The sequence below is a fragment of the Empidonax traillii genome, unplaced genomic scaffold (assembly GCF_003031625.1).
Source record: "Empidonax traillii isolate 1590-97213 ecotype Southwest subspecies unplaced genomic scaffold, ASM303162v1 scaffold1613:size82663, whole genome shotgun sequence".
In the NCBI taxonomy this organism is placed as follows: domain Eukaryota; kingdom Metazoa; phylum Chordata; class Aves; order Passeriformes; family Tyrannidae; genus Empidonax; species Empidonax traillii.
Window position 1 is genome coordinate 12,660 of NW_020956806.1, and position 17,517 is coordinate 30,176.

Below are 17,517 nucleotides of genomic sequence, written 5' to 3' on the forward strand. Positions count from 1 at the left end.
GCATGTGCGGTTTTCTAGCTTCTCCAAGTCTTTTCTAACCCAGACTTTTTCAACGCTGATTAATTTTGCTCTGTGAGTTATTCCCTTTTACAAATAGGTATCTTAAATGTAAATCCTGAAACCTTATCTTGATGAATTCCAAACAGAGCTTGACAGAGAGCTGCTGGCAGTTACCCGAATAGTCACTACACATGAAAACGTCTGAACAGCTCACAGCACACTTCCAGCACTTTTACTCTGCCCCCAAAAAATGTCATTAAAAGGATTGGATTCTGCTCCAGAAAGGACAACTGGAGACGGTCTATATTGATTTTTCCTGGTTTAGTTTTCATGGTCTGGCTTTACAAAGTGTTTCAAGGTAACAGTCCTGTCCCGGGGCTCCTCTTTCAGTTAGAAAAAAAAGTGGTTTATGTTAAAATACCTATAATGAGATGTAAGGAGAGAGTAACTGAAGACGTGGGGGAGGTGGGTGATTAATAACAGTGTAAAACCCATTAACCATCCAAGGGTCTGTATGTGATTTTTGGATTTCTGACCCAGTGATCAGCATTGTATTAAATCCCAGAAGAAAACAATGGAAACTTAAATATTTACTATTTGTGTTAGAGCACATTTAATTTTTCCTTTAAAATCATTGAAGATGCTGTGAAGTTTCAATCATTTTGTACCTTGACCTTTTATGTTGTTGTTGTTGTTCTCCTATCAACTCATAAACAGTTAAATTTTTAGGTAGAAGAGGATAATTGCCATGTTTCCACTTGAAATATTGTAAAGCCCCAAGGCCCTTTCTTGGACGAATGTATTTTTCAGCAGCTCGTTGTAATTTTGGTTTTGAGTGAAGATCCAATGAAGTTAAAATCCACACCCATGAACAGAGAAGGTGCATTCTCAGCCTTTAACAACAGCTTTATTGAGGAGGATTTTAGTGGCTCCCTTGCCAAGGGGAGAGATCTCTGCAGCGAGGGGGCTATCCCGGCAATCAGAGAATGATTTTGTTTGCTGTCCAAGCTGACAAAGGAGAGCCAGTTCTGTGGATGATGATGATTATGCAAGATGGAAAAGTGCTGATAGGCTGTGGAAAAAATACAAGTCTGAGCCTAACCACTTTGCAAACCTGTTTCCAAAAGCAGCTTTGAGGAGCTGGTCTGGTGCTGTAGGTGGGGGATCCACAGTAGCAATGTGGGAAGTTGCATTAGGGTGAGCAGAGCTGGGGTGGGCAGGGAGAGGAAGGTGCCCGGTTTCATAGAGAGCAGGGGGCGGGGCTGTGGGAGTTTTTAAGTGGGTGGTTGTATAATTTCCACGTATAATACGCTTTTAAAGATTTTTTTCTAATTTTCAGTAATCAAAGTTTCAGGTGATTGATCAAATAGAGAAAGGAAAGCCCAAACATTTCAGATTCAGGTTATGGTTGAGCAGACTTTTGCTGACATCAGAAATTATTAAGTACACCAGCTAAATTACAAAGATGTTATCTTGGCTCTGGGAGCCAAGAACACCATAATTAGAGCTGTTAGATGCCCCATTCTGCCTCCTTGCTTTAGACTTTAACCATCAAGGCACTGGATCAAGGTAAAAGTGAACCAGTTTATGTGGAGGGCTTGGGGTGGCTTCAAGAACAATGTGAAACAGATGCCTCTTCCCCTGGAGAAGCCTCAGTCTTCACCCATGGGTCCATCTTCATCCATGGACATGGAATAGTGTGTCCATGGTGTGTATATTGTACCAAATACAGTGATTTGGTGCAATAAGTGATGGAGTTGTTGGGGGGAAGAGCTTTTGATGTGTCATGGATCACCGCCAAGCAGGTTAAAGAGTACACGTGGTTTAATTGCAATCCTTTTTAGCAGTATAGGTTGTATGCTTAGAAAGTTGCTTGCATTAGCATCTAATTTACAGAGTTCAGTGAGTTCTGCATGCATCTGACATTAAAAACAGCCCTCTCTGGTGCTGCTCCAAAGTGCAGCATCAGTAATAACTTACATAAGTTTTCAAAATTATTTTCGATTTCTTAAGGTGTTTTCTTGTTCCCTTAGATCCTGTTGTTTTTCTTGCTACAGACTGAGCACTCCAACCCCCCCTACTGAAGGGATACTTTTGAAATAAAGCTAAACCTGAGATGTCTGGGTTTAGGTGGCACAGCATCTTCCCTTGTCAGAACAGCCCTGAGCATCAGGGTCATCAGCACGCCCACAAGAGCTGTGTTGCTTAGCAATCAAAATGCTAGACATCTACCTACAGACCTCTTATTTTATTTTAGTAACAGATTAGTAAACTTGAAAACACAGAGTTGGGGTTGTTCACCGTTTCCATCAGAACACAAAGCCCGGGATTTACTTCAGGAGAAGCCACAACCGCCAATGTATTCAGGTGCATGTTCCTACCTTTGTCCTCAGGCACATGTCCCAGTTCAGAAGGGCACTCAAATATTTTCATAATGCCTCAGATTGCCCAACTGAAGCCAACGGGGCTGGTTGATGCCAGAAAAACTACTTATGGTTAACATTAAACGCATTCTTTAGATGCTGATGAACTGGGGCCTGTGATAGTTCAAGAATGGTGAATGCTTGAAAATGGAATGTTTCAGATTCTATACATTCAAGATGGGACTATGAGTCCCAACTGAAAAATTATTGTACTTAATTTTTTTTTTTTCCCCCTGTTACCACATCTCTATAAGAAGGAAATTCAACTGTGGAACGTGGAAAACATTGTCCTTGTTGATACTGTTATTATTGTTATGGTTGTTATTATTTTATTATAGTTTCAGAAATAGAAAATGTGTTAGTTGGTACACAAAACTTTGGAAAATGAGAAGCATATTCTTTTATTCAGTTATTTTATTATCTGCTTTGTAACCTTATTTATAGACTTATGAACTCTAGGAATTGTAATTGCTTTATGGTACAGGTTTTGCAGCAGAAATAAATATCAGGTATAGGACCTGTTTTCAAAACTGAAATTTAGAAGTAACGTGGCTTTCAATATTTTGCATCATAATATTTAATTGCCTGCTCTAAAGAAAAAGATGCTTCAAAGAAGGCTTTCAGCCTTTTTCCAAATTTTCAATTATCCCCTCCCTAACATTCCATGGATTTCTTTGTGTGGGCAGCACATCCTTCATTCAGTTATGCTGAAAAAGATTTTGGAAAATAGCAAATCTAATAGCAAACTCTAGGAAACAAAATTATAGCAAAAATAGCAAAATCTAGGAGACAAAATTATCTCTTTCCTTTAAATTGTAGCAACACCAACACTGTGAAGTGCAGCATTTCTTTCCAATCAGGAGAGCTGGAATTTATCCGTTGGTTTATCGAATATGATTCAGAAAATTCTTTCTGGAAATCCAGGCCTTTTGGCCCTGAAATGTCTTTCACTCACCAGTTAAAAACCTCTTTGTTGCAAGTTTGTAAAGCAAACAGAAATGGAAGAGGGAAGAGAGTCTGGAGCTCCCAAAATCTGAAGCTGAGGTGAAAAATAACTAGAGAGCTGCCGGAGCTCTTACCTTTTGCAAATTATCTATGGTGTGTATATATATATATATTTACTGATTTTCAGCAATAATTATCTACTAGTGGACTAAAATGTCTTCACAGAGCTATTTCCAGGACTGTGTTTCAATCCTGGCTTCATTGTTCTTAAAGATGGAGCAATTGTAAGCCAGTTTATAAATCTCTTCCTTGAGCAGCTTATTTTTACAGAGGCGTTTTAGGAGTGGTGGATCTGGCTCAGTTGTTAGATCATTTTGATTCTTCCTGTTCTAACACACTTCAGGCGTGGATTTTTATTTTGTTGGTGCTTTGTGTGTCCTAAACTTCCAGTTACACGTTTTTCATTTAGCAGAAAATGTAGAATGCTGGAAGAACATAGTCCTGAACAGCAGATCTCCTTGAAAAGGGTGTGTGGTACAGCTCAGGAGAGTTATGTACCATCTGAAGGACTAAACTTTCAATCACTAAAATTTCCTGAGGCTGGTGATGCTGCCGATGGTAGATCCAGGTTGTTGCCCGGGTCTGTGTAACACCCAGGTACAAATGGTTGCTTTGGGGTGATTTTTTTCTCCCTGGCATTTAACCTTTATCTCTGTGTTACGGCTTAGCAAGTCACTGCTATGTCTACTTGGAGATTATAGCATCATAAACTGGTTTGAATTGGAAGGGACCTTAAAGATCATCCAGTTTCAATCCCCTGCCATGGGCAAGGATACTTTTCCACCAGACCAGGTTGCTCAGAGCCCCATCCCGCCCGGCCTTGGACACTTCCAGGGATGGGGCAGCCACAGCTTCTCTGGGCGACCTGTGCCAGAGCCTCCCCACCCTCCCAGGGAAGGATTTCTTCCTAATATCCCTTCATAACACTACTTTGCCCTGTCCTGGGACCCCAGGCACACCTTTCCATGGAGTAGGAAGAGCTGTGTCGTTGGTGCTGTTGGTTAATGACTGTGCATTAATGATGGTGCACACTGGGCTCTGTGGCAACCGTGGGCTGCCACAAGCAGGCTTGTAGAAATAATACTTTTCCTTTTGAATGGTGTTTTGTCTTTTGACCTGTATTTTTCTACCTTCCTTGTGCTTTCTCTCCAGCTGGGACGACAGCAGCTCTGTCAGCAGTGGGATCAGTGACACCATAGATAATCTCAGTACTGATGACATTAACACCAGCTCCTCTATCAGCTCCTACGCCAACACACCCGCCTCCTCCCGCAAAAACTTAGATGCGCAGGTAAGATTTTTGGTTTATACAAGTAACATATTATCATCCTTTATTGTCATCCTGGCCTTTACAATTATTTCCTCCACGGGGGGTAACCCGTGGCATCTCTGCTGCGGTGGTGTCACAGGAAAGGCTTTTTGCCTTCCTAGAGACACTGCTGGACAGAAGACTGATGTAAATGGGAGTTTTATGCTTGTCTTTTTTCTTTTGTTTGTTTGGGTTTTTTAGCTCTAGAAAATGTATTATGTTGTTTTCTTAAATATTCCTAATAGAATTTAATAAAGTCAATATGAAACTTTAAAGGTTATTTACACTTCCATCAGAAACATAAGCATGAAATAGATTTTATTACATTTCCAGAGCTATCTGTTACTGCAGGCTTTCTATGTTTGGCAGCATTTCGTTTGAGGATAAATTTTTACATCCATCAGCAGGTTACATGTTATATTTTTTGCTCAGACACCGCCCATCCAAAGAGGGTAGAACAAGTGAAGGTGTCTAACAGTTTTTCATTTACCAAATAAGCTGCACAACACAGAGATTTGCTTTTATAAACTTTTATAAACTGCTTTTCCCCCCCCCCAATTGCACAGAATTTTGTTTGGAAAAGTGAAGGACTGGAAAGCCCAGCTTTGTCCTTTGTACACCCTGCTTGAAGGACAAAGCCACTGGGATGTGGTGACTTGGCATTGCAGCAGGTAGAGGAGAGGGGGGATGTAGGTATATGACCTTCTCCTCAGCTTCCTTCCTCTTTTAATCCTCTCCAGTCCTGTTCGTTACTGGACCCTAAATCTGTTTTCAGTACCAGTTTTAATGTAGACCTGTGGTTGCTGTGAATATTGCCCTGTCTGCAGGACTGTGGGGCAAGCATGCAGTAGTCTTTGTTCCCTTGCCATGAAGTGAATATTTGAACCTCCATTAAGGGTTTCCAAGTAGCCTCTGGTTGTGCATCAGCCATTTCATGTGCACTTGAAACTGCTAATACAATTGCCATATAAGTTGAGAGGGGCTGAGGTCTATCAAGTGTGTTTGTCAGTACCTAACAGAGAGTAAGATGGACAACTAGAAGTATTTTTTGACAGCTGTTGCTGTCTCAACATTGCAATACTGCTGGGGGAAAATAAAAAAAAGAATAGGGAGACGTGACTAAACATTAACCTAGGGTAAAAAAAAAAAAAACCAAACAGAAACTCATATGACTTCTATCTTCTGATGGATCAAATTCTTGGAAACACCTCTGAGAGATCAAAATCTGTGTTGATGAACCCCTCTTCCTCCTCCACAAGTATTACAGCATCCAAGAGGGTGCAGACAAACACCTGAAGAAAAGCAGCTGGAGCTTGTACAGGCAGTAGAGTGTAGGTATAGGAGGAGGAAACTAAGAGCCAAGAACATACAAGTCATGTTTGCAGGTTTTTTATGTGTGTTTGTGACCTGCTTCTCTCCTCAGTTTTCATGAATGATAATCCTTACTCTAGGTAATGCTGTTATTATTGTCCATAAAATAGTCCAGTTTCGTTTGAGCAGAATATCCTAATCTTGTCAACCAAGGGAGTGAAAATAGCTTGGAGAGCTGGAATGCTTAGCTTGCAGGGTTGATTTTTTGCTGCCCAGAGTAGTCCTCAGAGCTCATGATGCAGGGAATGCTGCAGGGACACATTTCCTCTCTTACCTGGAGGGTTGTATGATGGCCTGTGCCCAGGTTTGCTTTCCCCAGGATGGGGAGCCATGAAGGGCCAGCACATCTGCAGAGGAAACGTGGCCTTCTCATGTTATCCACTGCTTTGGTTTTCCTAAATAGGAGGCACTTTTAGGCTGCTGTGATTCTGTCACATCTTTCTGAGATGGCAGAGAAGTTGGATTTCAAGTAATTAAAGAAGGAGCTTGAAGCTAATACACGTGCAGCTGGGAGTCCAGGCAACTAGTGCAGCAACATCAAAGGGAGAGAGCCTGAACATGTCAGTGTCTCTGATAAAATCAGTAGCTCAGGCAGAATCATCTCTGCGAAGGAAGAAGGCATAGTTGCAGTAGGAAAAAAGAAACTGATTTTCAGAGCTGCTGAGTACTCAGAAGCTGCAGTTTCCCCACCTTTGACAAGCAGGACTTCAATATGATATTAACTCCACCTTCACAGATGTTCATGGTTGTAGCCCCTTTTTGTTGCAGTGCAGTGAAGGTGTTTGCAAGTTGTTTGTTTCTGAACAAGTCAGTGATGGGAACCAGAATTTGCTTTACCATGTTCCCATGTCTTGCTGTGATTATGTCAGGCATCAAACCATTTAATATATGAGCTGTATTAATTTTGGGGGCCCTAGTGTTTTTTCCTTATATTGCACAGACTTAGGTTACTTTTTACATGGTACTACACATAGTGTGCTTTTAAAGTCACATCATACACATATTTTAAGGAGATTTTAGGACCTGGTGGGCATTTGAAAATAACTTACTTAAATGAAATAAGGTGGAAGAGAGGAAGAGACCAAGTAATAAATTCATTCATGTGATGGTAAAAAGATCAGAAGGTGGAAGGGTTCATTAAATAGACAGCAGCAGCATCCCTAAGCAGTTGAATCCAGACAAATTCTCAGGAAAGATGTGATTGGTCTGTTCCCAGCCTCAGGAATAGGTTTACAAAACTGTAGGAATAAGTTGAGAAATCCTGGTGGTTTGCTCCCAGCTCAGTGGGATGCAGGCTTTGCTTCCAGCTCATGCTCGCTGTGTCTTGCCATGACCTCCAGCAAACCGTATTTCCACTTTCACCCTTCCAGGTGGGTGGAGTTTCAGCTGCAATCCCCAAGCCAGGTTTCACTGTGTTTTGCTTTTGATTCCTTAGTCATGTTTCTGTGCTGTGCTCAGTGTTTACCATTAAACAGAAGCATCTCTGGCCAGAGGGCTTCAAAGGTGGGGGTGCAGCATTTCAAAGGCCACAGAAAAGCTTTGGCCGTGGGTGTAGGAGTGGAATGAAATGGAAGAGAGCAAAGGTGGAGGATTCTGGCAGTGCTGTTCTCTCTGAGGAGACTGTACTAATCTTGTGGATGTAAAAGAGGGGTAATATAAAGTACAAGAGTATTTCCTAGTCAACCAAAACTAGAGCAAGTAGGTGCATTTCATGCTCTTGAACACTAACAGTCCAGACAAGGAACTTGAAACAAGATACTGATTTGAGGGATGGAGTTTAGGTGGTTTTGTTGGTTGATAATTTGTTACTTTTGCTTATACTTTCTTCCAAGGTCTGTAAATGTAGGAGATTTGCATGAAACGATGATTTTGGAGAGACTTAGGACATAGGGACAGTGACACTGTGAATTTATTGCACACCTACCAGTGGTCAGAAATAGAAAGCTAACCCAGCATCCCCAAACCTGGCATCCATACAAAGAGATGGGAGTTAGAAAGCGGAGTCTCATTCAAGCCTCTGCTGAGTTGCTCTCTTTGAATGGAGGGGCAGGGAAACCACATTTGCAGGAGGAAAGTACAAGAATATAATATTATGTAAATCCAAAATTCAAAATACTTGTTAGTGTAATGACCCGGTATGTAGATAAATAACCCAAGCTCGAACTGTTTCCCCTGACTGAAGAAAGACCATTGTGATGTGTGGTATCAGCTTGCACACACTGATTGCTTAACTAGTTTTTCAGGCTTTAAAAAAAAAAATAGTAACAACAGTAGAAAGCAGAGGAAATGCAACCAAATTCCTCTAAATTCTTTAATATTAGTGGTGTGATCTGGTAAGAAAAGTCATAAATTTAAAACATGTTTTAGGAACTTAAAAATAAAAGAACGTTTTGCTGAAAGCGTGGTAAATGATCTCGCAGCCTTTCCTGTGCCGTGTTTTTCTGATTATCCAAAGGGAACAAATAAAGGCTGTGGGCTTTATAATGCTCTGGGATATTTAAAATAATTTCCTTTTATGTAAATTATACCTTTTGACTACTGCACAGTTCTGAGCACATTCATCTTCTGCTGAGGCTGCAGGGCAGAGATGGCACTCAGCACCTTACCAGAATTCACCAGCTCGTAGCTGGGAGCTGCACGATCGAGTGTTGAATTGTTAGTCTCTCGTGGTGTTACAGTGGTTGGAGAGCACTTCAGCTATGGATTTTTTTATCTGGATCATGGTCAAATGTGTGGATGTCTGTCATTTGTGCCCGATCAAAAGTTAGCTTGTTGTGGCGTTGCCAAATTTGACGGATTTAATTAACAGCGTTTGAAGTAGGAGAAGTAGAATTCTGAAAGAGCAATCATTAGCAATAGGAAATGCTAATGTATGGGGAATATAAATATATATATAGGTTAATAGATTTAATTTAAGCATTTCTGAGAATGTGGCAAAGATTTGCTAATGAGAAATTTTTCTATTTGACACTGAGCTTTGCAAAATTCTCCATAAGAGACTGGTGGCACAATCAGTCTGTGCAAAGAATAGGGGGGAAAAAAACATTCCCTAAGAGTTGCAGATAAATTAGAAACTAAGGTAATTAATAAATTTAGTCAGTCTTGAGTATTGTTAGAAAATTTGGGGGGGATTCATTTATCTTCAGTTCTTGGGTGTCCTTCTGCTATGTTAGGTTAGAATTAACAGCGTTCCACATCTTCAAGCCTGTTCCAAAAGCTGCCTCCTCATGCTCTGGAGATCAGATTGCCAGACAAGAGCAGGAACAAAGGAAAGCTGGCTGCACAGGTTTGAAGCGCTTTTCTGGCATTGCAGTAAAAGGGTTTGTCAGAAATTTGAGATGGAGAATTATAAAAGTCACGGAGCTGAATGTGTCCTTTATAAATAATCTAGTGGATTTTTTTTTTTTTTCATTTTTGTGTAGGTTTGGGGTCTTTTTTTCCTTTATTTCTTCCAAGGGACATGAATGTTGTGAGGTTTTTCGTTATTTTTATCCCAAACAAATTTAAAAAAAAAATATGAGATTGCTGGGATTCATTTCTTGCTGTGACATTTCTTCATCAAAGGCACGTTATGCTTGTTGGTACTCAGAGGTGACTGCTGAGTTGATTATTCAATTTGATGCTTCTTAAAAGAAAGACCCGCTCTGAAGGTTGTCTTGCAATTCCTTATCTGTCCTAGACTGATGCAGAGAAACATTCCCAAGTTGAGCGGAATTCCTTATGGTCCGGCGATGAAGTCAAGAAATCAGACGGAGGATCCGACAGCGGCATAAAAATGGAGCCAGGATCCAAATGGAGGCGGAATCCCTCTGATGTGTCGGACGAGTCTGATAAAAGCACCTCTGGTAGGAAGAACACTGTCATTTCCCAGACGGGCTCCTGGCGACGGGGCATGTCGGCTCAGGTTGGCATTACCACACCAAGGCCTAAACCATCAACCACCTCAGGCACGTTAAAGACACCTGGAACAGGTGAGGAAAAGGCGTTGAGACATAAACAAGCCAAAAAAAGTGTGTTCGGTATGAAAACAGTTTAAAACCCTTTGCGGAGGCAGAACCTGAACTTCAGGTAATCCTGTCTGTATTTTTAGGTGTTGCTTTAACCGATGCAGCATCTCGTGTGTCCACGTTTCTATTCCTGTTCGCGTGAAAACGAGTATTTCAGATTAGTTCACCGTGCAGGTTGTTTTCATGACAACTCCAGTCTTAAGCCAAGCTGCTGATTGGGCACAGTACTGCCATGTGAAGAATAAATAATATATTTTTAGTTTTTGAAGTCACTTTGAACTAAGAGCATACAGTATGTGTGGTTGAGGAGATTTTTTTTCCCCCCCCATACTAAACAAGCATGTTCATTTATTCTAAACATAATTTCTGGCTTTTCTTGTAAGTGTATTAATGATTTTAGCGCTTGCAGATGTGTGAATGAAAATTGATTGAGTTTGCATAATGGAGTAATATAATTTAATACCTCTCCTCTTATTTGGATGTGCGTAGAATTGTATATGAAAAAGCCGAAGTTAGATGCTTTCTTGAACAATGCCCTTTAGGAAAATTATACTAACAGCCTAACACTACTTCTGTCTAATGATAAAAGTGATCAATCTGTGGTAGCTACATAGGGAATCTTTTTTTTCTTACCTGTCACTATTACGTAAGACTGTTCTGCTTTTCGTATTCTTGAGGGCAAAGGCACCACATACTTTCTCTGGCAAGTCTGCATGTGCAACTCACTGGAGTGGCATGTAAGTTCAGTGCAGACTAGATCATAACTTTGAACCGCACTCCGGTGGCTAACACGCTTTTGCTTTTCATGCTGCTTTGAGTTTCATCATTTGCTTGATGTTTTCAAGTCATTAAATATTAGAACTCTTTTTCTATTTTTGTAGGGAAAACTGATGACGCCAAGGTATCAGAAAAGGGTAGACTATCTCCTAAAGCTGGACATGTTAAACGTTCCCCATCAGATGCAGGACGCAGCAGTGGTGATGAATCCAAAAAGCTTCCCACAAGTAACTCTAGAACAACTGCTGCTAATGCTAATACATTTGGATTTAAGAAACAGAGCGGGTCAGCCGTAGGCATGACTATAATCACTGCCAGTGGGGCAACTCTCACCAGTAGATCAGCTACCTTGGGAAAAATCCCAAAGTCGTCTGGACTCATGGGTAGGACCACTGGTCGGAAGACTAGTGTTGATGGCTCCCAGAACCAGGATGATGGCTACTTAGCACTTAGTGCACGAACCAATCTTCAGTATCGTAGTTTACCCCGGCCCAGTAAATCCAGTAGCAGGAGTGGAGCTGGGAATAGATCTAGCACAAGTAGCATAGACTCCAACATAAGCAGCAAGTCAGCTGGGCTGCCTGTCCCTAAAATGAGAGAGCCTGCCAAGGTGATCCTTGGAAACTCTCTGCCAGGACTAGTCAATCAGACTGATAAGGAGAAAGGGATTTCGTCCGACAACGAAAGCGTGGCCTCATGTAATTCAGTTAAAGTGAACCCTGCATCACAGACTGCCTCTAGCGGAGCTCAGAGTACCCACCAGCAAGGAGTCAAGTACCCCGATGTGGCCTCTCCCACTTTGCGCAGGTAGGCAACGCATTCCTCGGTTGTGCGATGGTGTTAGCGGGAGCTGAATGAGCAGGGCTCTCCCAGCCGGGCCCGGCCGTGTCTTTGCGGAGCACTTGCTGTTTAGTGTCCTTTGGAATAAGGGTTTTCTTACCTGAAGGCTGCTGAAGAGCTCTTGCGCCAATGTGTATGCAACAAACCTCCAGTGGTGGATCAAAGGATAAACTGACAATGGGAGAGTTACCTCAGGTTTTCTTGATGGCGGTGGCATAATTTGGCCTGCCGTGCTTAGGTTCACCTAAAGCAATCTTTCAGTTGTGTGGATTAGGCCAGTATGTTGCAAGACTCAACATTTTAGCCTGTGTAGAAGAACCCTAAATGAAGTTGCTGTCTAAGCTGGGTTAAATTTTGTTATTTTAATACTATTTTTTGAAAAAAAATTCTATCTGTCTTCTGTTTCTCCAAGAGTACCCCCATACATTATTTTAATACTGATGTGTAGTTGGTGAGGAATTAATTTTGTTGATGCAGTGCACATCAAAGCCTTGATACCGGTGAAGAGTTCTGGTAATACTATTTCTCAATTGAATCTGACATTGAGTAGCTTGTCTGTTTCAAGTTGCAGTGTTTTGCATTTCATTCTGTCTTGACACCCATAATACCCATATGGTTATGCTACATCATCCCGCTTCCAGTGATGTGAGAAAGCCACATTCCATCTGAAGCACCAGTGCAAGCATAATGGCTGTGATGGCAGCTTAAGCTAACGCTGTAAACTGTTTTTAGATGGGTGGTTTTATTTGAAGAGCCTGTGTGAGGGTAATTCAAAATACTTTATTTCGTTCCTGGTTATCAAGAGACAAGCCATGTCCTTTAGAATGGGTCATTTTCATCAATGGCTACTTAAAAACTCCAGTTGACCTTTCATTTTTGTAGTGCAGCCCGTGAGAAATGCAGATTTTCAGTGTTCAAGCCTCAGGCACATTGATAGGAATTTGATTGGGGATTTTTTTTTATCACAGGAAAGCTACATTGCTGGCTGTGTAATTGAAATACCACATTAGAAATACATGAAACTTCAAAGAGAAGACACGGAGGCTCAATTTTTAACTGTTCCCTCATTTGATTTGCAGTTTCACACTTGAATTTTCACCAGCCTCTCATAAGTTGTCATGTGTTGAAATGGAAATGTGTCAGGCCTGAATTGGGCCTCGCATGCTTATTGCTGATTTCTAGGATGACAGTGAAGAAGATTTTGAGCTTGATTTTTGTAGTCAGTTAGGATGAGTTGTTGTTTTTTGCGTATTTCCTTTTGGCCCTGTAAATTTTTTTGGTGTTATCCAATGAATTAGAATCCATACCTTTGTAATGATATGGTTTTACCTATAAATCTGCCAATATTTGTAACCTCCATACTGTCATAAACAGGAAAGACTGGGTAGCTTAAGAACAGCTTGCAAACTGTTGTGGGGGTAATTGGGTGTTTTTAAGCTCTGGGATCATCTGTCTAAGAGTTTCCCCAAGGCAGCTGAAGAGGTTGTGTGCCCTGGCACAGGAACAGGAATACTCTAAGCTGGTATTGCTGCTGAAGGCAACAGAATCAAAGACTGGTTTGGGTTGGAAGGGACCATGAAGTTCATCTCATTCCACCCCCCTGCCACGGGCAGGGACACCTTCCACTAGCCCAAGCCCTGTCCAACCTGGCCTTGGACATTTCCAGGGATGGGGCAGCCACAGCTTCTCTGGGCAACCTGTGCCAGGGCCTCAGCACCCTCACAGGGAAGGATTTCTTCCTTATGTCTAATCTAAACCTGCCCTCTGGCACTTTAAAGTGTTACTAAGTGTGCAGTAGCAGCCACCCGGGAAGGATGTGATCCAGGCAGCCTTCACAGGTAGCCTGGAGCTGCAGGGAGCACCCATGCATCATCCCCAGTACTCCTCAGTGGGTGGTAAAAAAGCAAACCCATGTAGCTATGTGTGAGGAAAACTAAAAAGTTCCAAAGGCAGTCACAGGAGCAAAGTGGCAGAAGCAACATTTTGGAGCGGATGTTTGAACCTGAAGCGAAAGATGCTCTTCCTTTCTAATTTTGAAGATCAGTTTTGGAATGATTGATAACCTAGTCTTAAGCATGTTTAGTACTAAAGACACTTCTGCACTTCTGACATCTTTCCTGTTGGCTATTAGTGAGGGAACTGAAGTGTCTCCTTCCTTGGCAGTGCAGCTGCATCCCTGGCAGCAGAGATGCTGCAGTCAGCCTCCTCCAGCTATGCTGACTATATCCCCTCCCTCTCTGAGTTCTGGAACTCAACTAGTTTTTTACTGAGCCAGTTCCAGATGCCAGAAAGCAGTTAACATCTTGTTCTCCACTAAAAAAAAAAAAAACTTTCCAGCCAGCTTGGCTCATGGAATGAAACAAACCTACATTTGATATGAGCACGTATTATTCTTGCTGCATCCCAGCAAATGCTGCTTCTTTGCAGAGCATTTGGTGATTTGCACATAATTTACCTGGTCAGCAAGCTTTCAGCCTCTAGTATTCCATTCTGGATTGATCAACGCAGTATTTCTCTGAGATCCCTTTTCCTCAAGGAGCAGAAGATGATATGACTGTATTTTAGTTCTGTGAAGCTGTATTTTAGCTTTGTAAAAGTAGTATTTGATGATTCAGAGAAGATATATATACCTAAGATATATTTGAAGCTATTGTAATTGCCTCTGGGCTTTTTTTGAAGGGACAGTGAACACAAGGAGATTATAAATTTATAGTTGCATGTGTCCAGTCTAGGATCCTGTACTTAATGTTGGTTTTCTGGAGCTGAGAAGATATATGGTCTAGATATAAAATATCCTCGCGTTTAATATTCCATTTTATGTATTTTTCATGTTGTCCTTTTTTTTTTTTACTTTTTTACAGACTTTTTGGTGGCAAGCCTAGTAAACAAGTTCCCATCACAACAGCTGAAAATATGAAAAACTCGGTAGTCATCTCCAATCCTCACGCTACCATGAACCAGCAGGGTAACCTTGATTCCCCGTCTGGCAGTGGTGTGCTGAGCAGTGGGGGCAGCAGCCCCCTCTATAGCAAAAACACAGATCTGAACCAGTCTCCCCTGGCTTCTAGTCCCAGTTCAGCACACTCAGCTCCCTCCAACAGTTTAACCTGGGGCACCAACGCGAGTAGCTCTTCTGCCGTCAGCAAGGACGGCATTGGATACCAGTCTGTCAGCAGCCTCCACACCAGCTGCGAGTCCATTGACATCTCCCTGAGCAGCGGAGGTGGGCTGAGCCATAACTCCTCCGGTGGCTTGATCCCAGCCTCCAAAGATGACTCTCTGACTCCCTTTGTCCGAACCAACAGCGTTAAGACGGCGTTGTCTGAAAGGTGAGTCGGTTTTCCTCTCGTTTCCCGCTGGTTGTACGTGTCTCAGAGGGGAATGAAGCCCTGGCAGCAATAGCTGCAGATGCAAATCAAGTAAGGCTTCTTACGAGATAATGCAGAATGGTATTACTAGGACATACAAAAAAGCCATTCCAGGCAAGGACCCCAGTTCAGAGCAAGAGGATGGGTTCAGGTGAGGTTTTTAATTTGCTATGGTAGCCAATGTGACACCTGTTTTTTTTACTACCATGTATTGCATCCTGTATTTTTGCATCCTGTTAATTGATCCAATAGTGATATTAAAAAGCCCCTCCATTGTAATTACCATTTTGATCTGAAAAGTCAACTGTTTCCTGTTAAACTTCTTGTTTATCACGTCTGATGGAGTTCTGGAGGTGATGCTGAAAAGAAGTCCCCGTCTCCTTAGCCATTTGATCCCTTCTCAGCCTCTCCTTGTTGTCCTGTCCCATCTCCAGCTGCTCCCTACGATGTTTCAGTTCGTGCATTCGTGCGAATGCTTGGTGAATCCAACTGGAAGCTGGATCCAAGTGAAAAATGATCACCTGAACTGTATTTCAGGCAGATCAGTTTCAGATTCATCAGTGTTTGTGTGGACACAGAGTAGGAGCTGGGAAGAGGCTGAGCAAGGAGGAGGGAACAGGGCTGGTTTTTCAGCATCCGAGCTGTATTGGTGGCTCATTTTGCTGACGTGAGGCAATGCATGGTCTCTGAGGGACCTCTCACAGAAGGCAGTGGTGTACCCTTGCAAGCACTGGAAATCAGCTGCATCCTGATGTGTTATTATAAATTCAGGTAGCAACATTCTTGTAGTTGCACCTGAGTATAATGTTGTGACAGTTTGGTTTCCTGTTTGTGTTTTATTATAACTCCTTTCTGTTCTTTCATCTTTTCATTCTAATATTCCTTCTCTTGTTTTCTGTCTTGTTGGACTGATTCTTCTAGCCCCCTCTCTTCCCCTGCTGCTAGCCCCAAATTCTGCCGAAATACTTTGCCCAGGAGACAGGACAGGTAATGCAGTCTCAGGACAGGAGTGCGCTCGAGGCCGTAGGTTTTGTTGCCCGTCTCAGTGAAGCAAATTGTTTTGTGCCAGACTGTGCTCAGTTGAGTGCTCTGCTGTGTTCATCATTCAGGTGTGAACTGACACAAAGACATGCCAGTGAGAGTCCCTCAACCCCCCCCATCTGTCCACCCAAATCAATCTGGAGGACGGCAGAGTCGGCATGTTTTTGGTGTTGCTCTTTGTTTCTGGGAACAAACACGCACTTCGTTTCTTTGCCCAAAGAAGGCAATTTGAAAATCAAGCCCTTTTTTTCTTTCCTGTGAATCTAAACTCTCACTAGCATTTCAGCATTCCTCTGGCATGCTGCTTTTTCCCACTGCCTTTCTGGCCTGTCCTTTTTGTCGTGAAGTCCCCGTGTCATTCAGTGTTGTCAGTCTCCTGTTGCAGTTTGGCTTATGAGTGTTTTCCAGGGACTTGGATGCATTCATCCCTGTAGAGATGAATGCTGAAGTTAGAAGAAGGTGACACAAATCTAAACATTCTAGTTCACTTTTGCTTGCTGATGTGATTTTATCAGTCCCATACTGTAATTTAGCCGTAAGGGTTGTAATTTAATTAATTTACTTAAGCGTGTGGATATTTTCTTTCAAAGCAAATTAATAGATTTTACTCAATAACAAGTTCATCAGTTGTAAAAACATAAACTGAAATAGTTGAGTTTTGGGTGACTAATAGGTCCATTTTACTTTGCTAATGGAATTTAAGCTAAGATTTGGAAATTTTAACAGTCTGGGCTCAGTACTTTTTACATTGCAGCTGTGACAGTAATTACCTGCATTCCCTAAGTGGTGTCTGCTGAAAGAAATGATGGGAAGGTGGTTTAGACTTGAAGATTCTCATCAGTTTTTACCAATAGCCTGCTGAAAAGCCTATTTTTAAACACCTGTTTGACATTTAAAGGGCCGTTTTTGTTCATTGTGGGTAGGAGAAACAGTGAAATGAGGTTGTGAACAGATGTGGTTCATTGGCATGGTACCAGCTGCATGTTTCTGCAAACCCCACCTGGGTAAGGAGGTCTGTGCATGTTTCTGTAGGGAGGCCCCAGCACCTTTTCCTCTGAAAAGGTGATGCAGATGTTTGTACGTCCTTCGTCCTGATCTTATTCCTTCCCTTTTGTTCTTTTCTGAAGTTCTTTTCTTTTAACTTTTCTGCAGCGACCCACATCTTGATAGGAACACTTTGCCTAAGAAGGGACTCAGGTATTGGTGTTTCCACGTGGTTTAACAGCTTTTGTGGTGGCTTTGGAGTTTGCTTTGTGTTTCTCTTGTGGCTGGTGGTGATGGTTGCAGTTTGCAAGAGGTGGCAACAATACTTTCTTTTTTTTTTTTTTTTTTTTTTTTTTTTTTTTTTTTTTTTTTTTTTTTTTTTTTTTTTTTTT

The 17,517-nt window shown here is 41.9% G+C and overlaps 1 protein-coding gene across 9 annotated transcripts in view; it reads left to right on the forward strand.

The window, feature by feature from the left end:
- NAV2 (neuron navigator 2) overlaps window positions 1-17,517 on the forward strand; it is a 57,639-nt gene that overhangs the window by 3,291 nt on the left and 36,831 nt on the right. For 4 of the 9 annotated variants that reach the window (XM_027908095.1, XM_027908098.1, XM_027908097.1 and 1 more), the window contains exons 2-7: window positions 4,581-4,719; window positions 9,788-10,079; window positions 10,997-11,699; window positions 14,594-15,061; window positions 16,022-16,087; window positions 17,294-17,338. In XM_027908095.1, the coding sequence (XP_027763896.1) occupies window positions 4,581-4,719; window positions 9,788-10,079; window positions 10,997-11,699; window positions 14,594-15,061; window positions 16,022-16,087; window positions 17,294-17,338 (1,713 nt within the window). Of the gene's footprint in view, window positions 1-4,580; window positions 4,720-9,787; window positions 10,080-10,996; window positions 11,700-14,593; window positions 15,062-16,021; window positions 16,088-17,293; window positions 17,339-17,517 lie in introns of those variants that run through there. The other 5 variants (XM_027908100.1, XM_027908101.1, XM_027908102.1 and 2 more) reach the window with 3 other exon arrangements.